The sequence below is a fragment of the Drosophila elegans genome, unplaced genomic scaffold (assembly GCF_018152505.1).
Source record: "Drosophila elegans isolate 14027-0461.03 unplaced genomic scaffold, ASM1815250v1 contig_814, whole genome shotgun sequence".
In the NCBI taxonomy this organism is placed as follows: Eukaryota; Metazoa; Arthropoda; class Insecta; order Diptera; family Drosophilidae; genus Drosophila; species Drosophila elegans.
In genome coordinates this window covers 2,470,794-2,494,001 of record NW_024546167.1, presented here as the reverse complement: position 1 = coordinate 2,494,001, position 23,208 = coordinate 2,470,794, and the positions used below count along the sequence as shown (strand labels likewise).

Below are 23,208 nucleotides of genomic sequence, written 5' to 3'. Positions count from 1 at the left end.
CGCTCAACCACCACCACAGCTGACGCACGGTTGCATTTGGTTTGAGTCTCGACTAAGCGCGGTACCGCTGTTACAAACCTTAATTTGGAAAAAAATTTTTTTAAATTAAATTTAACACCTAAAAACGCTTGATTTTTCATTAAATAGTTTTTAATTTGTTTTCTTTTTTTTTGTATTCTTTTAGTTCATGACAAGAATTACTTAGGCAATATATGCATACATTTTTTTGGCTTCGGAGTTTGGAGAGTACATTTTTTAAGAATGTTACTGAATGAATCAGGGCTACCTAATATGTTCTGCGGACCCGCAGCATAAATATCAATATACCATCGTCGCACACTGCCACAGTACAGCAACAGGCATTGCAAAAACACAACTTTTATGTGCGCCTGCAACAATTTGAACGAATGAATCTTATAGAATATTATTTCGCTAAAAATATAAATCCTTTAAAATATACGTTACAATTGATTACGTTTTCAAATAGATTACGTTGAAAACTATGTCGCATACCCTTGTTTCTTTTTATATTTGTAGAACTTGTATAGTTTCTTTAACAAAATTTAAAAAATAACTATTTTTTTATAAAAAAGCAGTGGTAAACAGTATATATATTGATCAGAAATGTTGTCAAAATGTTGTAGTATTGCCTGTTTATATCTTATTTAAAAACATATATTTGTTTATATATATTTTTAAAAGTAAAACAAAAAATACCAGAATTTTTAATCAACTTAAAAAAATAAACTTGAATTTGCGGACTGGAAAATAGCTTGACTCCGGAACTAGCACTTTGAGCACCCTCTTCATTTGTCGGTCGTTCGGTAAATATTTCCGCCATATCTTATCTCATCGACCGTTATCCGAGTTTAATCGTTATTACTTAACCATAACAGGCTTTGTCCGTGTGATTATGATACTGATATTTGATTTGGCTTCCATTTCACAATTTCGTTTGCATATTTTAGAGACCCTCTCCCCCTTAGAAGGCTGGAGCCAACCTTGATTTATTACAAACGGCGTACATATATGTGTATTACATTTATTTGTTACTATTGAACAACTGGCTACAAATTGCGTTTGTTTAATGTTTTCAATACAAAAGTGAACAATCTTTGTGTGATTTATTGTTTTTGTTAATTAAGCAAATTTACGATTAAAAGCCACTTAGTTTCTCACTTTTGTTGCGGTTCCAGCTGCTGCCACTGCAATCCTCCACTTGGCAAGGATCAGGAGCAGGAGGAACGCAGCAAGCCCTGCACTTATGGAATAATTAACTAAATTGTATGAAGAGAACTCATAGGTGGATCGAAGGGACGGCCAGACGTCTTCCTTAGATGTTGGCCTTGATGACATCCTCCACACGTGTGGCGTTGGCTCCGGCGAACTCCTCGACCTTGACGCCGTTCTTGATGAACACAAAGGTGGGCATGCTAGATACGTTGTATTCCATAGCAATGTCTTCGCATTCGTCAACATCAACCTGTTGGAGAAGAGAGTTTGATAAGTATTCGGATTTTATGATTAAACAAGTTAAATAAAATTGCAAAAATTTCATTGACTACTCAATAAATTAGCGGCCTATTTACATTATAATAAACTTTTTAATGATAAAAACTGGATAAGTTGAATAATAAAATTATTCAAGCTTAGTAGCTATATCTTTGCCATTATAGAAGATAATAAAAAACCAATTGGCTAAGTATTTGTAAAGCAATGCAGGGCAGTCCATATAGAGCTTAAAAACATTTTAAGCGTTTGTTTAAAGCCTTATCTTTCTGAAACCTACCTTCAGGACGACGATGTTGTCGGCATACTGCGTGGACAGCTCAGCCAATTTAGGCGAGATCATCTTGCAGGGTCCGCACCAGGTGGCGAAGAAGTCCAGCACCACCAGCTTGCCGGCTGCCTTGGTCAGCTGTCCATCGAGGTCGTTCTGCAAAATGGAATTGAAATTGTTAGTTTGAGTTATCTTTTTACGGATCAGTTAACATGAATGCTATTGATTTTTCACACCCGGGCGTCCTATTTCCAATCACTTTACCCACCAAAGTTGCTAACATTATTTCGAACTATATTATTTGGGGCTATCAAGCATTGATCCGGTGGGTATGTAGATGTAGCAGACCCACTCATTATCTCTAACATGTGCCCGATAAGGTGGACTCCATTCTGCCCCAAAGTTGTCAGACAAAACCCAAAGTTGCCAAGTTGTAATCGGCCATAGTAATCAACGATTGACGGGTTCAATATTTGTACCCAATAACACAGAGAACTTGTGAATTTGGGGCTATTGCATTTCAGTTTCTGTATTTGAACAAGTTGGCAACAAATCAATATTTCAAAAATTCCGAAATTATATGTATTCCGAAAGGTGTGGTTGTGGGCAGTTCCTTCCCCCTTCATCCAGACCATTGCCCTGCCCATGTCACGTTTTCCCAGTGACCTTTAATTAATTGCTAACGATGGCAATCGCAGAACACATGCAAAGAAATGACTCTAATGAAATTGTGGATTTCCAATGGACGGGGGGCAACCGGTTTAGTGGTATTTGCATAAGGCAATAGGTAATTTTTATCTTAAAACAAGTTTTTGCCTAAAACAACTTGTTATTCCATAATAATATTTTGATCAAGCTTAGAACATTTCCAGTGGAGAAATCTAACTTGAGATGATTAACTGATCTATAGTATTTGATGACTGTTGAAGACTATTTGATTTAAAGATGAGTCAAATGTATAATGGTAATTTTAGGAAACCGTTGACTCATTTTTTAATAGAAGATCTGAGTAATAAAAAAACCTAATGTTTACTAAATCCTTAATCAATTGTATGTAATAATATGTACATTTGAGTCGGACTTGTTGACGAAGAATGTTCTGGTGGTTTTAAGTTGCTTTAATTTATTTGGTCGCCAAACATATTTTTTTGTGGCTTGCTGTATAAAATTAGACCGCAAGGGGGCACTGCTTAAGAGTGTTCTATATATAAATAAGCGAATATTGAGAAATAAAATAATCAGAAATGCTTTCAACTATTTACTTTTTTATATTCCCTGACGTAATGTTTGTATTTATGAAAGACGCTCACGACCGGTTTGTCGTACCCTGAGAAACTCTACCCCTTTTTGAATTCCTCTCTTTTTTTGTCGGCTTTTGTATGGCGCGCAACTTTTCAGCGGTGAGCATTCCGTGTGCTGTAGCAACTATTCCAATATTTCTAACCAACAAACCCAGAGTCGACCGCGATAATGAACTGCAAACTCATTCCAGACGCACACACACACATACAGATAGCTCTATATGCTTGCTTATATTATGCTTGACACTATTTCAGATTAGTCAATGGAACTCTGGGCATGCGGTTGGGAAAATTCAAATTTCGGCTTCCGCTGAGACTTGCTCTTTGGTCAGTTCCAGGGTCGGGATGAGGATGATATCATTTCACTATTCGAACTTTCTCGTAACGGTGTCTGCTTTCTAGCTCGTTTCGACCGTTCGTGAGTTTTGTTCGTTTGTGTTGGAGCGTATGGCAAAAAGCGTAGAAAATCCAATCACTCAGAGTAAAGTGAGTGGGTAATTGGAATGCCATTGGAAAATGCCATGTTTTGGTGACCCGCGGGGTCAAGGGGGGGGTTTTCGGGTTACCCAACAGATGACAATGACGCTACGGTGATGGACCGATATCCGGCAGAAATGACTCACCTTGTCTTTCACCTGGTACACCATGTTGGCTGTGGATTTGATTTGGAACCGGTAGAAATGTACAAAAGTTACTTAATTAGCACTCGGGCAGCTCTTCACACCACGCAGCTAGATTTTTTTTCAAAGATGAGCGTGTTGTGGTTGCTTTTATAGACTTTCGCTCGCTCTCTTGCTATCGCTCTCTCTCTGAACCGCCGGCGTCGCTTGGTGGAGGTGGGTTTCCCTTCGAGGTGGGTAGGTAGGACCGCAACTCTGCACTGGTTCAGAAAAAAAACGGAAGGTGGCGTTTTCAAAAAACGTTAGATTCGAATATGTTAGAGGGCAAGATTAAGGTATAAAAGTTTGTATTGACTCGAAGTCAATTGCAATTATTGATGAACAGCATAGTTATTTTTTTTTGTTATTGTTTAGCTTCACCATTCATATTATCGTTATTCCTTCGTATAGATAAATGTAAGACCCCGAATAAAATGTAAAAAAGTTGGTAAGCTTCGAAAATGGCATCTTGAAATATATACGTACTAACAACTAAATAACTATTACTGTTTATGACTTGTAAAATTAGCCCTTGATAACTGACACTGGTAAATCGATTATACCAAAACTCGACATAAATAATAAAATAGGCATCAAACCAGCCAGTAAAATTATTTTTCACTTATTGAAAAATGAAAACAAAAAGAAAATGTAAGGGAGTCCAACAAGAAAACCAAACATTCATTACTTGTGTTTTGAAATAACCGTCGTTTTTGTGGTCGTCACCCACTGTGCGTCATGTGGAGGTGAATTCCCTATCATGGTGGGTTTATTAAAGAGCATGTCTACAGTGGTTCAACGCGAGATCGGTAGGCGCTTTTATAAAATTAAAAACATTTAGCTACGGAAATAATAATAAAATTTGAGACGGGATTAAAAGATGTTAAATATTTCGTTCCGCCTACCGATTTCAAAAAAAGTTGCTTACTTATATCCAGTTGGTTGCTATAATCTTATTTTCAATTTTTCATACATACAATCCTAATGGATTCCTTGATCCTCAAATCAGAAAGAATCCACTTTTACAAATCAACATATTTTCATAATTTATTTGCCGGGAAAAACAATGAGAAAACTTTGTAACACTACGCGTACAGATGGAAATTAAGATTTCACAACTAACCCTAACACTATGATACTATGCTATGCTATCGACTATGACTAATGCTCCGGCGTCCGGAATCGTTAAGTACTATTTCAATGGGTGGCCGATGGTGCAAGCGCCGCTGTTGCCGCCGAGTGATGCAAGTGGTGGTGGTGATGGTGGTGGTACGTCAGCGTGGGCGGAGGCGGTGGGTGACCTGGGGGCGGAGCCGCTGTCGGGATAGTGGATGCTCCGGCTGGGGAAAATCCACTCGCTGCCGCCATCTGTTGCTCGTAGCTGGTATAGTGATCGTAGTAGCTTCCGTATCCGGTTTCCAAGCTGTTTCCGGTCGCCGTATTCCCCGGTGTCGTGGTGGTCCCGTGTCCCGTGTCAAAGTAGCTAACTCCATTGTAACCACTCCCGCTCTCGTAGTAGTGGTGACCCGCCGGCTGATTTCCCCCGAATTGCTGGTGGGTCGGCTGGTGGTGGTGATGCTGCTGATGCATCTCGTACTCCGCCTTGGGACTGTAGTAGTAGTCGTAGTTGTCCTCCACATACGGCTGTGTTTCCACGGTGGCATTGTACTTTATGGTGGGCGCCAGCCCCGCCCCCGGCTCCCCTTTGCAGCCGATCTCCTCCTGCCCGCCACCACCCAAATGCTTGATCTGCGAGTAGTTGATGAACTCCGGTTCGGGAGTGGCCAACTGCGGACTGGACTCGTAGGCGAGTGCCTGACATTGGGTGTGCCCATGTCCAGGACCCGCGCCCATCGAGTAGGCGTTCCCACTCGAGGACTGCTGGTAAGCGGCCAGTTCCGAAATACTGCAGGTATACGGCAAACTGGGCGATTTGCTGGGTGCCGCCGTCGCCGCCGTCGGAGTGGCATGGTAGATGGGATAGTTATACGTGATGTGCTGGTGGTTGACCGTGAACACATTCGCAGCGGTCTCGCAGGGCGCCGAGGACTCGGATCCACTCAGTGGCCAGGAGTTGGTTCCGTAATTCGAAGACTGCGACAGTTGGTGGCTCCTCGCCGTTGTGTTGTCCTCCAGGTAGCTGCAGGTGCAGTGGTTGTAGGTCGTGCACTTGCCACAAGCTAAGGAGCAAAGAATAGGTATTTCATATAAAATTGATATTTTCGGTTACAAATCTCCTCAATTCTCATAAATTAATACATTTTTAAAAAATAACTTTTCTTCTTCGATTAGAAATAATATGGTGTTTAGTTTCGCTAACCTTAAAAGACTCTTCTGTAATAATAAGCTAGGCAAACGTATAGATAGATCAAATCTTTAACGCAATATGGAATTTAAGGATATCAATTATAAAACAGACATTTTTTAGGTACCCCTAGCTAAAAAGAGCATTTATATTCTATATTGTATTTAAAAGATAAAATGATTACTAGATTTTTATTTATTAATATTTATTATTATTATTTAAAATAGCAGAAGTGGTCTTCGCCGTGTATTTGTTCAAGAACCGTACTTAATATTAAATACGTACTGAAAACCCTTTTAATTATAAAGATTTTAAAAAACTTACAAATTTAAAAAAAAATTGATTTGTTGATTTAAAATATATCCAAACTATTTCTGACGAGATCAAATCTTTAATGCTATAGTAAAAAACTGAATAAGTATCTTCAGGATACCAATTACATGAAAAAATTCCTGAATACTCTCCCTTGTTTTTATCTGCTTACCGTTAAACTGGTAAAGATCCAAAGCGGAGTGGGTCAAAGGATTGCTGGCAGCAGGACGTTTAAGGACCTTGTTAATCAGACTGTGCTGTTGCTGCTGTAAGAGAAGTACATTTCTTGAATTGGCTTCCAAAGAGTATAAATTCCTTAACTCACCTTCACCTGCTTCACCAGACCCGCAATTACGGACTTCTTGCCGGCTGATCCATTGGCGGACTTTCCGCCCAGCGGCACCCGTCCAAATGCCCGCTTGGAAACGCTGGAGTTCTTGGGATCCGGACGCAGGTGGTCGTGCACTCCCTTGGCCTGAAAGAAGATGGCGTTGCCGGAATGGCGCCAGAAGTGGGTCACCGGATAGCCGCAGTGACCCCGGCACGGTTTGATCTCCAGCCGCCCGCCACGACAGCTCTTGTTGGGACAGGCCTTGCCCTCCTGCTTCCGGCGGGCCTTGTCGCAAATGGCCGGCCGCAGGTTGATCTTGGAGCCGTTGGGCAGGGTGCAGTGCTGGGAGCAGACCAGGACGCCCAGGCAGCTCTTCTTCAGGATGTTCACGTTGTGATTGTTCGTGTTGCGCATGGCCCAGCCGGAGATGTGCTTCTTGGCCTCCTCATTGTGCAGCGAGTAGATGTGCCGGACATGGCCATCGCTCCACTCGTTGAACTCGTCGAACTCCTGGTCCGGAACGTGGGGCACGATGGCATCGTTGATGTCCCACTCCCGTTTTCCCTTGCCCCCCGAGGCTGCCGGCATGGTCATGGATCCACCCGCCTGCTGTTGGCCAGCACTTGGATTATGGGGCTGGGCAAACTGGGCGTGCTGGGAATGATCGGGCTGCTGGTTAAGTAGTTGCTGCGACTTGAAGGTGTAGCCATTTCTGGAGGAGATTTAGATTACATTTAAAATAAGTTATTAGTTTCATTATTTGCTTAAATTTCAATGGTGTTGATTCATTCATAAAACAGCGAACACTTTTTAGTCTCGTGCAGCACAAGTTCCGAACAAATTCGTTATACAGAGTCGGTTCAAATTCATTTAAAATTTGAAAGTTAGCGTTTGCTATACAGATTCCTTTATATCTACGCTATGCTAACTGCACTAAAACTTTAAAAGCTCAAACAACCGCCCATTTAATAAAAAATTTATAATACTTTGCTTGGTGATTAGATTTAGGTCATTATGCGCTTATTTTAAATTGTTATTTTAAATGATCAAAACATAAACTTCTAATGAATGGTAAACTAAAGGAAAGCATGTGGTAGCCCTTTAAATTTTAGAACATTTAAATATATTTAGTTTGATTCAAAACTAGTTTAATTTAAACTTTAAACATATATTCAAGAAATTATCTTAAATAAACAATTATGAACTGTTTATATGAGTTCTTTAAAGCCTGCTGCAATATAAGTAACTTTTTTCCAATGCTTTAATATTAACTTTTATCTTTACTTTTTATAAACATTTACTTTTCGTTGCTCTTTAAATTTGAATACCTCTGTTTCTATACCCTTGCAGAAGGTGTGTATTACTATTTCAATTTGGAATTTAATGTGGGGCATTGCTGAGTCACAATTTGATCCTCCATTGAAGCACTTTATATTACCACGCTATAGCCGCAAGTAAACGCTTTAAGTGATCCATTTAAGTGTGACTTAATCGCTCAAGCTTAAGCATCGTTTAAGGAAATGGAAATCCTATCTTAAGTGCGCCCTAAACTGTTTCGTAGGGGGTCGAAATACATGCCAATCAAATGAAACGTTTGTGAGTTTACGAGCGCCATGAAACGCATTGCTCTTTAGGCCCAGTTTAAAGGGCCGGTACCGTTAACCCCAAATCCGCTTCGAGTGGTAATCCAAGCTGGCCCAAACCGTAATTCGAGCGCCAGTTGCGGCGGTGGGAGAAGCAAATTAAACCGAGTCTACGGTCGTGAGTCAGCGCAGAATTGCTAGACTCGATGGAGGGCCTCGGTCGAGATTCTCCATGTGTGGGAGTTATTAGAGACTCGCTCAGCAATTAGCAATAAATTTGTTTGGATCGCGTTCTGTCCAGTCTGTCTGCTGATGCCCCGAGCGTTTTTATGTGTACTTGGAAGTCAGCAGGTTGCACGCTGTCTAATATTGAATACCTGAACCCTAAGATCGTTTGGTGGTCCCCGCTTGGGTTCCCCCCGATAGACCGATTGAACCTGTTCGTGGTCAGTGGTGCGCTTTGTTTTGGGTCCGTAAATTGACTGCTCGACACTTCGGGGCGCTCGTTAGTCGCGCTTATCTGATGCTGATAGCGTCTCACTTCGTTCCCGATCTGTGTTTTTTTTTTTTTTTGGGTCTCCTCCTCATCCTGGGCTCATAATAAGTTTGTCACCTAGAAAATATGTCTCTATAAATCGGAGGAGGGCCTGGGGCTGGGGTCGGGGTATCGACTCTTTGACCCTTTCACTCGAGCGCCGCTTCGCCCACGACTGTGTGTGGTCCGCCGGTCCGCCGGTCCGCCGATCCCAGGCACACCCCGCGGCTCTTTGGAGCGGTCTGAAGCGGACTGGAGCGGTCTAGAGCGGAGTGCCATTAACTAAGCTGTGGCCCATGCTCAGCGTGATAATAAAGCGTTTGAATCATTTACATTTTCCCTGCCCTCCCCCGCCGCCTCTTTAGCGTTTGATTTGTGGCCCATTCCTCATCTCAGATTGATCGGAGGTGTTTGTAAGCTCAACACTTACGCAGATGCTTGGGATTAGCGCGTGTCAACAATGACTCAATGGGTTCTTATTGGGAATGATGAAGGAGTTTTTCGATTCACCAAAAGAATTAACAAATAATGATGTTAAATTAAACCAGGAATACGAATATGGAAATATTTTAAACATTTTTAATGTCTTGAATTTAAAAGCATTGCATTTAATGAATTTTAATTTATTTAAGTTATCAGCTGCAATTTTTTGCAATTTGGTACTTTGTTTTTTATTTCAATGCTTTAAAAAATCAAAACAAAAGCGCAGAAATGTATTTTATGTGATTTTTTTACTTGGTTATTCAGTAAACTCCGATAAAAGGAATATTATCTATGTTAATGGCATTTTGTAAATTAATCTAAGCTCTTGAATGTTTTTTGTAAAGCACAACGTATTTTATGAAAAATATTTATACTTATTAACCTTATCTGTAAGTGTGTTCTTAATAGCAAACAAATTTAAATAATTTAATACAAACATATTTTATTTGTAATTATAATAATTATAGAAAATGTTTTTTATTTATTGATTGACTTATAAACAACTTTTGCTTTAAATCATGGATTTAAAGAAATGAATTTATTAAGAATAATGTTTCATAATTGACTCGGTTGTACGAAAAAAGTTTTTAAGATTTTATGTATTTCATATATTTAACAATAAATAAAGGCACTCTTTTAAAAACAAAAAAGTTTTTATCCGTCAAAGGAGATAGCTAAGAACTTACATAACAACCATATTCCAAATGAATCAGCTTCTTTAATCCAGATATTTAGCGATATAAGTGTTGTATCCAATAAACAATTAACTGGGCTCTTAAATAAGTTTTGTACGCCTTGAAAGCCCTTCGCACAGGCAACACTCGGGCATTGTAATCCAATTAGGCGACACTTGTATCGACTGTGGCACTTGTGTCTTGTATCTCGCGGATAGCCGTCGCTAGTCTTAGTTTCTCGGATTGCGAACGCGACGCCGACGACGGGAGACAGCCGTGAGAATGACGACCTTTTCGATGGGCCCCAAGCAACCTGTGAGCGAGCGATTTGTGTGCAGCAGGGCGGGATGTGCGCGCGTATCTGGCAGATACGAAAAACAAAAGAGCAGCGGCGGCAACAGCAGCAGCAGCAGACAAAAACAAACTTCGGCGAGCGAGTGGTGCCAAGTTTTGTCAACAAAGGAATGATATTATGGCTCTGGCTCCACCTACAAAAACCAACAAAATGCCAAAGAGGCGGGGGAGCGGGGAACGGGGCGGCAGCGACGAGCCACCCGCATAATTTGCCAAAAACTCCACGCAGGCACGAAGAGGAGCCGTCGCAGCTGCCGGAGTGGTAAAACGTATCCGTCAGATACATTGCCTTCCCGGCAGCGTTCACTTCCAGTCGCTTCTCGCCTGCGATTGGTCGGATAAACTCGCTCTCACTCGCATTCATTCCACCGCTTCGTTGGTTTCTCTCTTTTGAGAGTTTCTGAAGTTCCGGAGAGGGAAATGGAGATGGAGGAATCTGAAACAGGGGGGGGTGGAGGCTACATATGTACTCGATAAGCATCACAGAAATTTAATTACTTATTATGCCGCTTATCGCTCCCCATTGTTCTGTTTAAGGATATGCCAACAAAAAGCAATGGCAACCACAGAGAGAGCATAGATATTCCAGAGTTTATCGTTGGCAATGCTCGGCAGATTAGTGGCATGATTAATGGACTGGGTTAATTCTATGTGTTATATACGTTAAACAATTCAAATTTCACTTTATTCCCACCCCTTCTGTACTATAATAATATACATTATTAATAGTTATACAAATGTTTAAATAAATATAAAAATATATTTGCCAAGATATTGATGAACTTAGAGTGACTCTTTACAATTACAATATTGGTAAATAATTAAACATAAACAATATATAAATTTTGCCTATCAAGGCACTTTTTTAACACTTTTCAAGGAGGACAAAACTTTTGCAGAACTGTATTTATATTGTTATTAATATATTTTATTTACATCGCTATCAAAATAAATATGATTTGAACATTTTCATTGAATTTCTTTTGACAATGAATTCACTTAATACGTTTATCTGTTTTTACTTTAATTACAAAAGGTAATATTAAATATAAATATAATTATTTATTGCATAGAAAATTGGTTAACATTTGTATTATTTTCTCCACCTTTTGAATGGAGCATGAGAACTATTTTTGATCTGCTACTTCTTAAGCTACTTTTGAAAAATTTTTTAATTTATTGAAATATGATATAATTCCTTTCTTCTTATTTTTTCAAATATATAATTATTTGTCTATGTTATAAAAGAACAATGAACTCTATATCTAATCATTTATTACATAGAAAATTGGTTAGTATTTGTATTATTTTCTCCTCTTTTCTTCTTGCTCTGCTCTCCACCCGAAGCTACTTTCCTTTGGTCGTTGACTTAGAAGTAAGTTAAGTTTATTAGGGGCCACAACATGAGAATACACAAGTGGCCACAATATCAGGGCCAGATCAGCCAGGGGGTGAATTTCGGGGGGTCGGGGGTACTTTGGGCCTAATGCTTGCTGCGTCTTTTGTTTTCACCTGATCAGCCCGCATCGCCATTTGGGCCAAAGTTACAGGCCACAAAAAATAAAATACAATTTATGCGTCCACTTGGTAGCACACACAAACACACACTCGCACACACACAATTAACAGACCAAGAAGAGCAATTTAACAGGGGGAAAATAAAAAGAAATGGAGGAGCAAATAGGCGTTAAAGTGAAAATTGTGAGTGCCGTTGACAGGAAATGTAAATGGTAACAAAAATGGAAACAGCGACCAGTGGCAACTGTTGCTGCCGCTGCCATTGCCACTGCCGCTGCTCATCCACTGTGACTCTGTTTGTAATTAAAAAGGGCAGGAGGGGATTGGACCCCAGATATACGGGATTGGGCCTGAAGACGCGTAACTACGCGTACTACGGTGCACTACGAAAAACGACCTGGAAATGGCCGCTGCTGCTGGCCATTTGCCTCTCCGCTGCTGCTGTTGTCGCCTTAACGCTCCACAGCAAATGATACGGGTGACAAATACACGTACCACATACTACACACCAGAAAGTGGTAGAAACATTCACAATTTTACAACTAGCTAAACAGTTTAACCGACTATCTATCTCGATCTGGCTTGGTTCGCTGTGCCGTCTAGCAGCTGCTTAGCGTTTTCGCAATTAATTGCCCAACATTATTTTATAAGCATGCGTAGTTTAATGTAGGTACACACACCCGGTGTGGTCGTGGTCCCAGTCCAAGTCCCACCTCGAAGTCATAGATCCAGAGTCACGCTGGGATCGGGCGGCCCTCTAATGAGCGCGTGCTCCGAGAGCGCCAAGCTCCAGCTGTTCCACAAGAAGGGTCTGTCATTGGGGCTCATTGTGTTCCAAAATATTCCATAATTTGGTTTTTGGCGCATCAAATTAATCATCGATCTGTTAAAATAAATAAAAACTGGTGTACAGTGTAATGGATTTCCGAGTTTTCGACCTAAAAATATTAATAATTAATTTGGTGAGGTGCACTTGGAGAAGTGCTTAAAAGTTTAAGCTTGAAGAATACAATGTTTGTTATTTTAATATAATCTTTTTGGCCTTTTTTCTGTATTTTTTGGCTTTATCCCTGTACCATAGGTTTCAACTTATTTTCAAACGCACTTAAAGCTTCAATCATGTTTTTGAAGGCAACAAAGTTTCAATTTATGAATTATTTTTTAACAAATTATTTGAAAATCATTGAATTTTAAATAGTTTAAGCCGCTGCAACTCCAAAAAGCTCAAGGGACAAATGCAATCATAGCTTACTCCAATTAAGAATGACTGTAAATATTGATGACCCCTATGGCGTCTGTACAGATATACTCGATTGTTGACACATTCCCACAAAATGTTTCTTCGACTGTAGCCGAATCTCGGACCACAGTGAAGTGTGACTTTTGTGGCACCCAGCAAAGACAAAGACCGAAGGCAATTTTTCCATTTACGCAATTAATTGGCCGTCACACTGGGAGGTCCGCTAATAGACCAAGTCAGAGATACAGACCCTAGAGCAAAGCTCATCACACACAGATATGGTACGACGGATTAACGTTTTGCCTATTGCCTATTGACTGATTGATATCCACTCACATCACCCACAAAAATACCGAAACAACACTAACGCGAACAAGAGGAATTGATTTTTGAGAGATTTTGACAAATGTCTGGGGAGCCCTCGACGTGTTAGGCCAATGCTAATGGCCCTCTTGGAGCCGTGCTCTTATAAATGAGCTCGATTAGAACCCAATTACAAGGGTGGAATGCTTCGATCGCTCCAAGCCCCATGACAAGCCATCAGCCCGGCCGAATTACTTTTGATCGTAAAATTATGACCCATAAATTTAATTTTATGACTTCTTTCGCCTAACAGAACAATCAAAAGTCACACAAAAAAAATGCCAAAAAGGAAGATATCAAAAGTAGCGAGTCCCGAATGTGGTCCAATGTATGAGGGGTCCAATGTAAGGTGCCAATATTACGCAGAGTGCGGACTGTAATTTTCGCACCGGAGGTGCTTAAAGACCCTGCCATTTCCTCATCACTGAAATTACCCGAAATCGCATCGCTGCCGGAGTCGCGCTGTCCTACACTTTAATCAGCTAAATGGACTGTTGAAAATTCGGCACATTCGCGGCATAATCAACGCGGCGTAGTTGGCTCCTGCCAGCGATCGTAGTCCTCCTCCTCCAGCCCACCCCCTCCCCTCCTCCCAAGTTATTGTTTGCATAATGAGCCTGGGGCGGTATCCCATTCCGGCCCTAATGTGCTCTGCTCATGAGCAGCTTGATTGGGGGCCGGCCACTGCGGCAGTGGCATGTCAAGGAACTCGACCCTCATAATGGGATCGAATCGAAGCAATTGATGGATACTTGCATTTGCAGTTAGATACCTGCGGCCCTTAGCGGTTTCCTTGCAGCTTTATTCACAGGTGGAAAGGGCTGCATCTAAACACAGCAATTATGCAAAGTTTTATTGTGAAGTGTTCAAATTTCAAGCCGAATCAATTTGCTTTGGTTTCAATCACCAATTACAAAGATAAGTCCAACTAAAGGGTACATGTTAGTTTGGGCATTTACACTCAGGTATACAAAAAGTCTTACTATCTGTGTTAAAATTGAAAAATCGTAATGATTAAAAGTCTAGTGGTATTCTTAGAAGATCAAATTTTATCGAAATAAAGTGCTTTTTAGTCTGCTCAACAAAATAATTTATGGGGGGAATTTTGCAGAATTTTTTTTGAGAAAACTTTTAAATTTATCAAAAACTATTATTTTACCTGTATTTTAAGGCTTAGTATTAGTAAAAATATTTTTTTTGGAAAGGAGCTACAGCTAATCCCAGGAATCTCGAAAAGGGGTTTTGCGTTGACCTCTGTATCTCGGAACTGGATCCTCAGAAATTAAAAAAACAAGATTTCGTTAAAGTTATTAATCGAAAAAATAAGCAAATTACATTTTTTGACAAAATGACGTTTCAAAACATACCTATAACTGATTTTTTAATAAAATTGTTGGCTTAAATATTTAAAATAATTTTAGGAATCGCGTGTAAAAAATTGAGAATAATCATTTTAGCTGTTTTCAAGTAATATTGAGACAAACCACAATTTTGAGAAAATCGCGTTTAAAGTTCGTACTTATACATTCAAGCACTTTGAAACTCCTTTTAAAATTTGCGTGTCACTTCGAGAATATTCGAGAATGAATGTTTTGTGTGTGTATTCTTAAAAAACATGAACATTAAATATAATAAATAAATAACAATGGTTTAGAATACCCTGTATACTACACCTCAGAAATTAAAAAAACAAGATTTCGTTAAAGTTATTAATCGAAAAAATAAGCAAATTACATTTTTTGACAAAATGACGTTTCAAAACATACCTATAACTGATTTTTTAATAAAATTGTTGGCTTAAATATTTAAAATAATTTTAGGAATCGCGTGTAAAAAATTGAGAATAATCATTTTAGCTGTTTTCAAGTAATATTGAGACAAACCACAATTTTGAGAAAATCGCGTTTAAAGTTCGTACTTATACATTCAATCACTTTGAAACTCCTTTTAAAATTTGCGTGTCACTTCGAGAATATTCGAGAATGAATGTTTTGTGTGTGTATTCTTAAAAAACATGTACATTAAATATAATAAATAAATAACAATGGTTTATAATACCCTGTATACTACACCTTAAGGTTGGTCAAAGTTAAATATAATCCAAGAAAAAATTGAAAAAATGTTTATCAAGATTTTAGGCGACGTCTCCTAGTTTAATAACTATCTTGTTTTTTCAGAATGGGTTTCTGCCCTTGTCCTTGTGCTGACCAAACTCTTTATCTAAAGCTCATTAATTAAAAGCCAGTGCTCCTGTGTCGCAGATACTGCGATAAGATAAACCCCGCCGACTAGCTGGGAGGTGATGAGAGCCTAACTGGATTGTTGATTTGGATTTCGATTTCGTTTAGTGGACCAGAACGGCGGCACAGCAGCAGATGGCCCACAAAACAGTCGCAATTGCGAACCGAGAAATCTCTGACCAACATCCCGCATGCGGCGGTAATCAAGTCATCCCATTCCATTCCATCCCGTTGAGATTCTGAATCCCCGATCCCCGATCACCGATCACAGACCAACTGAGTCCCCAGCCCCAAACTGAAAACCAGACGACAGCGGCACGCACGACTTGACCTGCCTCAAGAGCAGCTGGATGGGATCGGGAAACGGGGATTGAGAATCAAAGACGCCAAGAAGTGAACGGTCCGCATAACCGTTTAAGTTAATTACGATTATGATTACGATTAAGATTACGATTATGATTATGGCATGAGCTTGAGCATGAGCTTGAGCCTAACTTATCAGGCCATCAATGGGGGATTATAGAAATGAAAAGTGCTGCGTGCAGTCAGCGGAATCAGAATATTGATATTCAATTAGTGTAACTGGGTAACTGGTAACAGGTGGAAGCGGCGCAGAGCGAACCAAAGTAAATAATAACAACAATTAATATGGTTTCGGAAATTATGGGCGTGTGGATGCAGGGCACGTAGATGGAATGGCACGGGTTCACTTGGCCCCACTCCTCGAGCACCTTTTCTCAAGCAGACCACGAAGAGGAAGTGGCTAAGACTGCGGCAAGCCGCCAGTCCAACAGCTGCACTTCTTCTGGCCCCGAGTTATGCTGGTCCTTGGCTCGTCTCCTTACCACCACTGTCTGCCCCTGCCCCTGCCCCTGCCCCTGCCCCTTGCCTTTCCCTTTCCCTTTTTGGCTGCTTCAGTTGCTCTGACTAGACGACACTTGGAGATTTAAGTGCCCACGGGCCTGGAGCTCCAGCACGTGCTCAGCATTCAGCGCAAGCCCCGTTTCGTAAAGGTGCAAACTGAAAGATACACAACAACAAGAAACTCCCACGATCATTTGGGCATTTGGGCATCGGTCTCAGCCCACTCGAGATTGATGTATTGATCCCCTCCCCCTCCCTCCCTGCATGATCAATCACTCATTCCAGCGGCTGGTACTTCCCCTTCAAGTCCAAACAAAGCCACTGACAATTGCCTTTGACAGTTTTTACCGTTTCCCCCCCAGATTGCTGTTTATGTCGTCCCGATTATTTCTGCTGCGGATTGTGCGCCTCTTTTTGCATATGCGGATTCCATGGCAGGACTTCAGATTCAGGGGAGTGATTGATATCGGACAGTCAGTCAGTCATTCAGTCAGACAGTCAGTTCATCAGTCGGGGCAGCTGTTTTGGCAGGCAGTGCTGCCTAATGGATATTTAAATTGCATTGTTCAGGGACATTGTTGGACGGGTGCTAACAAGAAGGTGGGAAAAGAGGCAACAATCTCCCAAAAATTATATCAAATAAGTCATATTGTTATTTTTAATTAAAAAGGCATTTGTTCTTAAAAATTTGTAGTGTTAAAGTTAAGAAACCTTTATTTCATAACAGATAAATGTGGTTATTGCTTTGTTAGAAGCATTGCAAATTCCGGAAAATTTATTAATATTTTTTTTTTATTGTCGCCTTTTTGTATGTAACTCATTTTTTTTTGGATAAATGCATTTAGCACATGTACTCCTAAATACTCCCTATTTGCATCGGGCTTTGAATTTAGAGCCATGTTATTTCAGTTGCACCTAACAATTCAAGATTATTTTTAATATTTTAAAAATTTTCAAAGACTAAGACAGTTTAAATATTTATGACCAAATTTGATGTAACTAAAAAAATAAGAAATAGAATTTTCATTATCACAACTTCAACTTCAGTGAATCGAAATGGAATGTCCCTAAACTAAACCCTAAATTATTTTATACACTTATTTTGTCTTGTTGTCCCTACCATATCTAGCAAACAATTTGATGCACTATATTCCTTTGCCATTCCCGCATAAATTGTTACACCTTTTTGTCGCGTGCCTGCTGCAGAGGCTCCATCGGAATCATAATAAAAACCACCTAAACAAATCCCACTAATTAACAACAGAATCGCGGGCGTATTATCGCATTCAAATTAGCAGCGGACACACCAGGCAAATAATAGTAATCGAACGGGATACGCAAAAGGCATAGCGAAATATTTGGCAATTTTTATGTGGAATTTGTGGGACCAAAAACAGTAGGTAAACAACCAAAACAACGAAACAATGAAGGGAGCAGCAGCCACCACGATTTTGTGGGCCATAAATAACTCGAATCATTTGGCCCAGAACGACCTCGTCAGCAGGACACTCGAAAAATGCAACTGCGACCATGGCAAACGTTTCATTAGTCAATGCACATTTACCGGAGGGGAGGGAAGGGGAGGTTGGCCCGGTGAATAGCATTACTTCCAAAACAGAATTCGATGCTAATTTCGGGCTAATAAATTATACCTTTTGACAGCGATGCTTGCCAATTTTTAGCCCTCTATCAAATGCCTCACTGATTGCCATCTATGTTTTCCATACTGATTGCTATCGGTGTTTTCCATATTGATTGCTATCAGTGTTTTCCAAGTACTTCGTGCTGCAGCCCACACAAGTCACTCCGCTAAATGTCTGGTAATTAAATCAGAGTGTAAATTAAGAGCCTTTACATTTTTATAAGGAAAATCCCACAAAATCACCACAGGTCGTCTCCAAGATTTCCTTGGCTATCCGCTCGGCAGGAGATCCATGACTCGAGGGCAATTGCACACTTCACACCTCGAACCCCACATCTCACACCCCGCCCTCGGGAATCTTCAGACCCTGGTCCAGAGCCACAGACACATCCTGTGGCGCATGGCAAGACATCATCTTCGTTTCAGTTGCTGTATGCTGTGTGTTGTGTGCTGTGTGCTGTGTGGTGTATGGTGTTTGGTGTTTGGTGTCATTAGCGTCGGGCACTCGAAGGCGTCTGTCTTTTCTGGCTTTGTGCCACCTGCCGAGCCCGTGCCTTCGCTGACGTTACAATTACCTAGTAATGCGAGGCACGATGGCGACAGAGACGACGGTGACGACGACCACAGAATTACAAAACAACGCCCAAGGAGCCCGGGAGATGTCACCTCTACGTGATCCTCAGATCCAAAAGGAATTCCTCTTCAGCTGCTAGCCGCTAGAGTCATCAATTGTCGCTTCACAGCTCTGTTTTCAGTTGCTTGTGGTCTTTGAAAGTCTTTAGCCCCTGCGGAAAATATAATATATAATTACAGATGCTAAGCACAAAAGCTATTAAAGCTCAAGCCAAACTAAAATTCACATAATAAATTGACATAATAATTAGACAATGAAACCAAAATATTTTTAATAGGTTCTAACATAAATAAAAAAAAAATAAATGATTGTTAAAAAAAACTACGTATTTCTGTTTAAAAATAAATGTTTTGCTTTAAAAAAATTAAGTTAAATTAACTTAAGTTTGTACTTGCGTGAGTGCAGTTGTTAAATATCTTCTAGAAAAGCAAAAAAAAGTTGTAAAACTCCAGCTTTTATTATATTTTTTTTTATATTAAACAAAGAGATAAATTTTAACCTTTCCAGTTTTAAAGATCTTTCTAGAAAAGCAGAAGTTTCTAAAAAAAAGTTTTAAAATTCCAGCTTTTATTAGCTATGAATATTTGAAAAAGTACAAATTTTAACTTACCACATAAAGCAATTTGGCTTGAAAGAATCTTCGTCAGATTAGAAGTATTAAATATATATTCGTGATTTATAAATTGTGTGAATTTATTCACATTTTAGAATTATATACAATGTGTTCAGTTCGTTACCAAACTTACAGATCTTTAGTTTCTTCAATTACAAACTTTTAACAACCCAATAAGTGAGAAGTACACTCGATCGAAGCCCTTATAATTATGAAACATATTTCAAGGGATGTTTCTTTCTTTAGTTCCCATTGAAGATGGGAGTATATTTATTGGATTACTTTGTCAGAGAGTGGAAAACAAAGCATTTTCACACTGCCCGGGCAGAGACCCTTGGCCAGAAGCAGCTACCAGGTTCCTTTCTTCTGAGAGACCAATATAAATCCAATTAGCACGCCTTTGTCTGATCTGGCACACAGTACTGGGGTAAAGGAAAAGGAAAAGGAACAGGGAAGGTGACTTGAGGGAGCGGAAGAAACATAGAAGTCGGCACAATGGGCACTCTTAACACACTTCATCGGCGATATCTCAGGGGATGTGCCCTCGCCAAAGTTTATGACTTGCGCACCTTTTGTGATCACCATTAAACGCCATTAGCGGGCATTTAAGGATCGCTTTTCGGCTCTAATTTTTAGGGTAAGGTCGCCGAGGTTAAGCCGGGGTTATGGCAGGGTGTTCCGGCGCACACCTAATCTAATAAGCTGCCGGCACGCAAACAAGTTCACGTGGGAAAATTGGAGCGGACCAAGAACACCAAGATAAGCGTGGGCCGTCGGGATACCTCTCAAATGGGTGTGTGTGTGTGTGGGAAGAGTGGCCGGCGGTGGGTTATTTATGGACTGCCACTAACTACGAACCGAACTCTTGCAATTCGATATGGGAAGAGATCGCGATCGCGAACGCGAACGCAAACGCCCAATGTCAGTGTCCCAGTGGAATCGCATCAATTGCAGCACTTTATGTGACATAATCCCAGCCAGAACGGGGGCTATAAAAGCCGGGATCTGATGCTCCAGCCGGCACAGTGTCGCGTGTGGAGCTTTTGCAGAATGTGGCGTCTCTGCGGATGCGTTGTGCTCCTCTGTGGGCTTATTTCTGGCCAGGCGGACAATGAGGAGGATCTGGGCAAGGTTGTACCCGATGAGGACGACCCCATTGGGTACAACAAGGAGCTCTCGGACCTGGTCATCACCACAGCCCTGGGCAAGATCCGCGGCACCATACTGCCCTCGCAATCGGGTCGCAATTTCTATGCCTTTCGTGGCATTCCGTATGCCAAGCCACCGGTGGATCGCCTTCGTTTCCAGCCACCAGAACCGGTGGAGCAGTGGTTTGATGTCCTGGACGCCACTTTCGATGGCCCCAAGTGTCCGCAGATGGGACTCATTAGTAGCGATGTGAGCGAGGATTGCCTGCGAGTTAACATATACACCAAGGAGCTGCCCAGCGAATCGCAGCCGAATGTGCGAAGGCCCGTGATCGTGTTCATCCATCCTGGAGGATTCTACTCCTTGTCCGGTCAGAGCAAGAACTTCGCTGGACCCCAGTACTTCATGGATCGCCGACTGGTGCTGGTCACGTTCAACTACCGCCTGGGATCGCTGGGTTTCCTGGCCACCGGCAGCAAGGAGGCTCCGGGAAACATGGGCCTCAAGGACCAGGTGCAGCTGCTCCGCTGGGTCAAGCTGCACATCTCCCGCTTCGGTGGAGACCCCACTTCCATTACCCTCTTGGGCTATGGAGCTGGTGCCATGGCTGTGACCCTGCACATGGTCTCGCCCATGTCGAGGGGTCTCTTTCACAAGGCCATCGTGATGAGTGGAGCTGTCACGGGTCAGTGGTCACTGCCCGATCACCAAATGGATGTGGCCACCAAGCAGGCCACACTGCTCCATTGTCACACGGAGAATGTCACCGAAATGGTGGACTGTCTGAGAGGAGTAAGCTTTATAGGTAGCTCCCTAAGTGTTTTATAACAACTATAATTTGTAGAAACACTACCTGGAGTACGCCAATACCTTGCCAAAAATGTTTGAGTTTGACCGCAACAATCCTCTGATTTTATGGAAGCCTGTCATAGAACCGGACTTTGGGCAGGAACGCTTTCTGGTAGAGGATCCCATTAAAAGCTATCAAAACGATGACTTTATGAAAGTGCCCATTATAACGGGAATGACCAAGGACGAGTTTGTTGGACCCGCCTTGTGTATGTTACCTTAAAGCTTAAGAATTCTATTAAATTTATAACGTTTTTATTAGCCATCCTTCAAAGCCCTTCTTTGTTGAGTGCCCTGAATGCAAATTTCGAGTCCCTGGCTCCTGTGTTCTTCATGTACAACGAGAGTGATCCACGAGTGGGTAACATAAGCCAGGAGCTGAGGAATCACTACTTTCAGGAGCAGCCCATCGATGCCAATCGCTCGCTGGAGGCTTTGGCCAATCTTTACTCGGATGCCCTGACCGGTTTTGGAATCCATCGTTTTGTGCATCTGGCTGCCAGGTCGACGAAGGTTTACTACTATCGATTCGCGTATCAGGGTGCCAGAAGTCACATTTATTATCCGGAAGATGCGCCCTACGGGGTGGTTCACCACGACGATCTGATGTATCTGTTTGTGGAACCCTCGATCAGCCGCATGTTTACTGAAGATGATGAAGAATTTCGCATGGTGGACATTATGGTGCGAATGTTCTCCGCCTTTGCTTATAAGGGGTAATTAAATTAAGTGCAATTAAGTTCTCAACTAAAGGGTAACTATTTCAGCGATCCCAATAAACCCACTGATTTGGCCCTGAGGGATATTCGCTGGCGTCCATTTAGCTTCAAGAAACGCTACTACTTGGATATCGGAAAACAGCTTACTCTGCAGGAGAACCTCAATGCCGAGCGCTACGAGATCTGGAAACGTCTCTTCCCCCTCAACTGGCGTCGTCAGACCAAGGAGGTCTAGAGGGTGGTGCTTTTGGGCACAACTGTACTTTTCAAATACAAGCCACTAGGCATATTTATTTAAATTGCTTCACTTTGTTTTATTTTTCTGTTTTTCCGCTGTTCAGTTGCCAAGTGACAAGCCAATTGGCATATTCTCAACTCTCCAATTTGATGAGCCTCCCCCCGAAAGTTGTTTTGGGTCTTCGTGTCATCGCTGTGTGGGTGCATATATTATACGACAGTCGGCACCCGATAACAGCTCTACGTGTCGTGCATTATGGGTTGTCGTCGATCGCGTGCCATGCTAAGGCACTGTGAGAAATTTGAGGTGGTAGGCAAGGCAAATTATGTTCCGAAAAAAAAACTTCAAAACATTTTTAAAGCTTTGATCAAAATTGTATGCAATAATGTTTATATCACTAAAAAAGTGTATTTCATTATTATCAATATATTCTGCACTGTTCTTTTAAATAAAATAACTTACATTTGATCAGAAATTTTATTTTGAGTTATGGGAATTAATATTTTGTCTATCTTATTTGAGGCGACAAAGTTATGAAAATTTCTTTTAAAAAATATCACACCCTGACACAAAAATCCTAAAAAGTAATTTATTTTGCGACTAATCCAGAATAAAATATTATCTGTAATTTTTTTTTAATTTAATTTTTACTGTTTGGATTTAATTGTGGTCTAATTCTGGAGCTCACTGATAGTTTTCACTCTTTTTATGTTTTTTCATCAGTTAATAAATACCTAATTGGTCACATTGTTAAGTAGTATAAAGTTATATTAGTATTTATGTAATAATATTTCTTAAATACATTTGGCCGCTCAATAAAGG

General features: G+C 40.9%; 3 protein-coding genes across 3 annotated transcripts; 1 reads left to right on the top strand and 2 right to left on the bottom strand.

Annotated features, from left to right (window-relative positions):
- Positions 1 to 1,028: 1,028 nt before the first annotated feature.
- LOC108141900 (thioredoxin-2) lies at positions 1,029 to 3,836 on the bottom strand. Its single transcript, XM_017265514.2, has 3 exons — positions 3,705 to 3,836; positions 1,790 to 1,936; positions 1,029 to 1,483 (listed from the first exon to the last, which is right to left on the bottom strand). The coding sequence occupies exons 1-3, from the start codon at positions 3,726 to 3,728 to the stop codon at positions 1,334 to 1,336; spliced, it is 321 nt and encodes a 106-aa protein (XP_017121003.1). The 5' UTR covers positions 3,729 to 3,836; the 3' UTR covers positions 1,029 to 1,333.
- Positions 3,837 to 4,804: 968 nt separating this feature from the next.
- LOC108141711 (transcription factor glial cells missing 2) lies at positions 4,805 to 10,304 on the bottom strand. Its single transcript, XM_017265194.2, has 4 exons — positions 9,976 to 10,304; positions 6,683 to 7,400; positions 6,530 to 6,623; positions 4,805 to 5,920 (listed from the first exon to the last, which is right to left on the bottom strand). The coding sequence occupies exons 1-4, from the start codon at positions 9,984 to 9,986 to the stop codon at positions 4,938 to 4,940; spliced, it is 1,806 nt and encodes a 601-aa protein (XP_017120683.1). The 5' UTR covers positions 9,987 to 10,304; the 3' UTR covers positions 4,805 to 4,937.
- A 10,168-nt stretch (positions 10,305 to 20,472) lies between these two features.
- Positions 20,473 to 22,419, top strand: LOC108141699 (juvenile hormone esterase). The gene is made up of 4 exons (XM_017265182.2): positions 20,473 to 21,372; positions 21,425 to 21,638; positions 21,692 to 22,145; positions 22,197 to 22,419. Exons 1-4 carry the CDS (start codon positions 20,482 to 20,484, stop codon positions 22,381 to 22,383), a joined length of 1,746 nt encoding a protein of 581 aa, XP_017120671.1. The 5' UTR covers positions 20,473 to 20,481; the 3' UTR covers positions 22,384 to 22,419.
- Positions 22,420 to 23,208: the final 789 nt, after the last annotated feature.

What these genes read in the sequence shown, in the direction of transcription:
- LOC108141900 (XM_017265514.2), bottom strand. Translation starts at nt 3,728, where the DNA reads ATGGTGTACCAGGTGAAAGACAAG. An exon ending in TGTACCAGGTGAAAGACAAG is followed by an intron (nt 1,937 to 3,704) that starts GTGAGTCATTTC and finishes TCCATTTTGCAG; the next exon opens with AACGACCTCGATGGACAGCT. An exon ending in ACAACATCGTCGTCCTGAAG is followed by an intron (nt 1,484 to 1,789) that starts GTAGGTTTCAGA and finishes CTTCTCCAACAG; the next exon opens with GTTGATGTTGACGAATGCGA.
- LOC108141711 (XM_017265194.2), bottom strand. An exon ending in GTCTGGTGAAGCAGGTGAAG is followed by an intron (nt 6,624 to 6,682) that starts GTGAGTTAAGGA and finishes CTTCTCTTACAG; the next exon opens with CAGCAACAGCACAGTCTGAT. An exon ending in GGATCTTTACCAGTTTAACG is followed by an intron (nt 5,921 to 6,529) that starts GTAAGCAGATAA and finishes TTTGCTCCTTAG; the next exon opens with CTTGTGGCAAGTGCACGACC.
- LOC108141699 (XM_017265182.2), top strand. Translation starts at nt 20,482, where the DNA reads ATGTGGCGTCTCTGCGGATGCGTTGTGCTCCTCTGTGGGCTTATTTCT. An exon ending in GTTTGTTGGACCCGCCTTGT is followed by an intron (nt 21,639 to 21,691) that starts GTATGTTACCTT and finishes CGTTTTTATTAG; the next exon opens with CCATCCTTCAAAGCCCTTCT. An exon ending in TCCGCCTTTGCTTATAAGGG is followed by an intron (nt 22,146 to 22,196) that starts GTAATTAAATTA and finishes TAACTATTTCAG; the next exon opens with CGATCCCAATAAACCCACTG.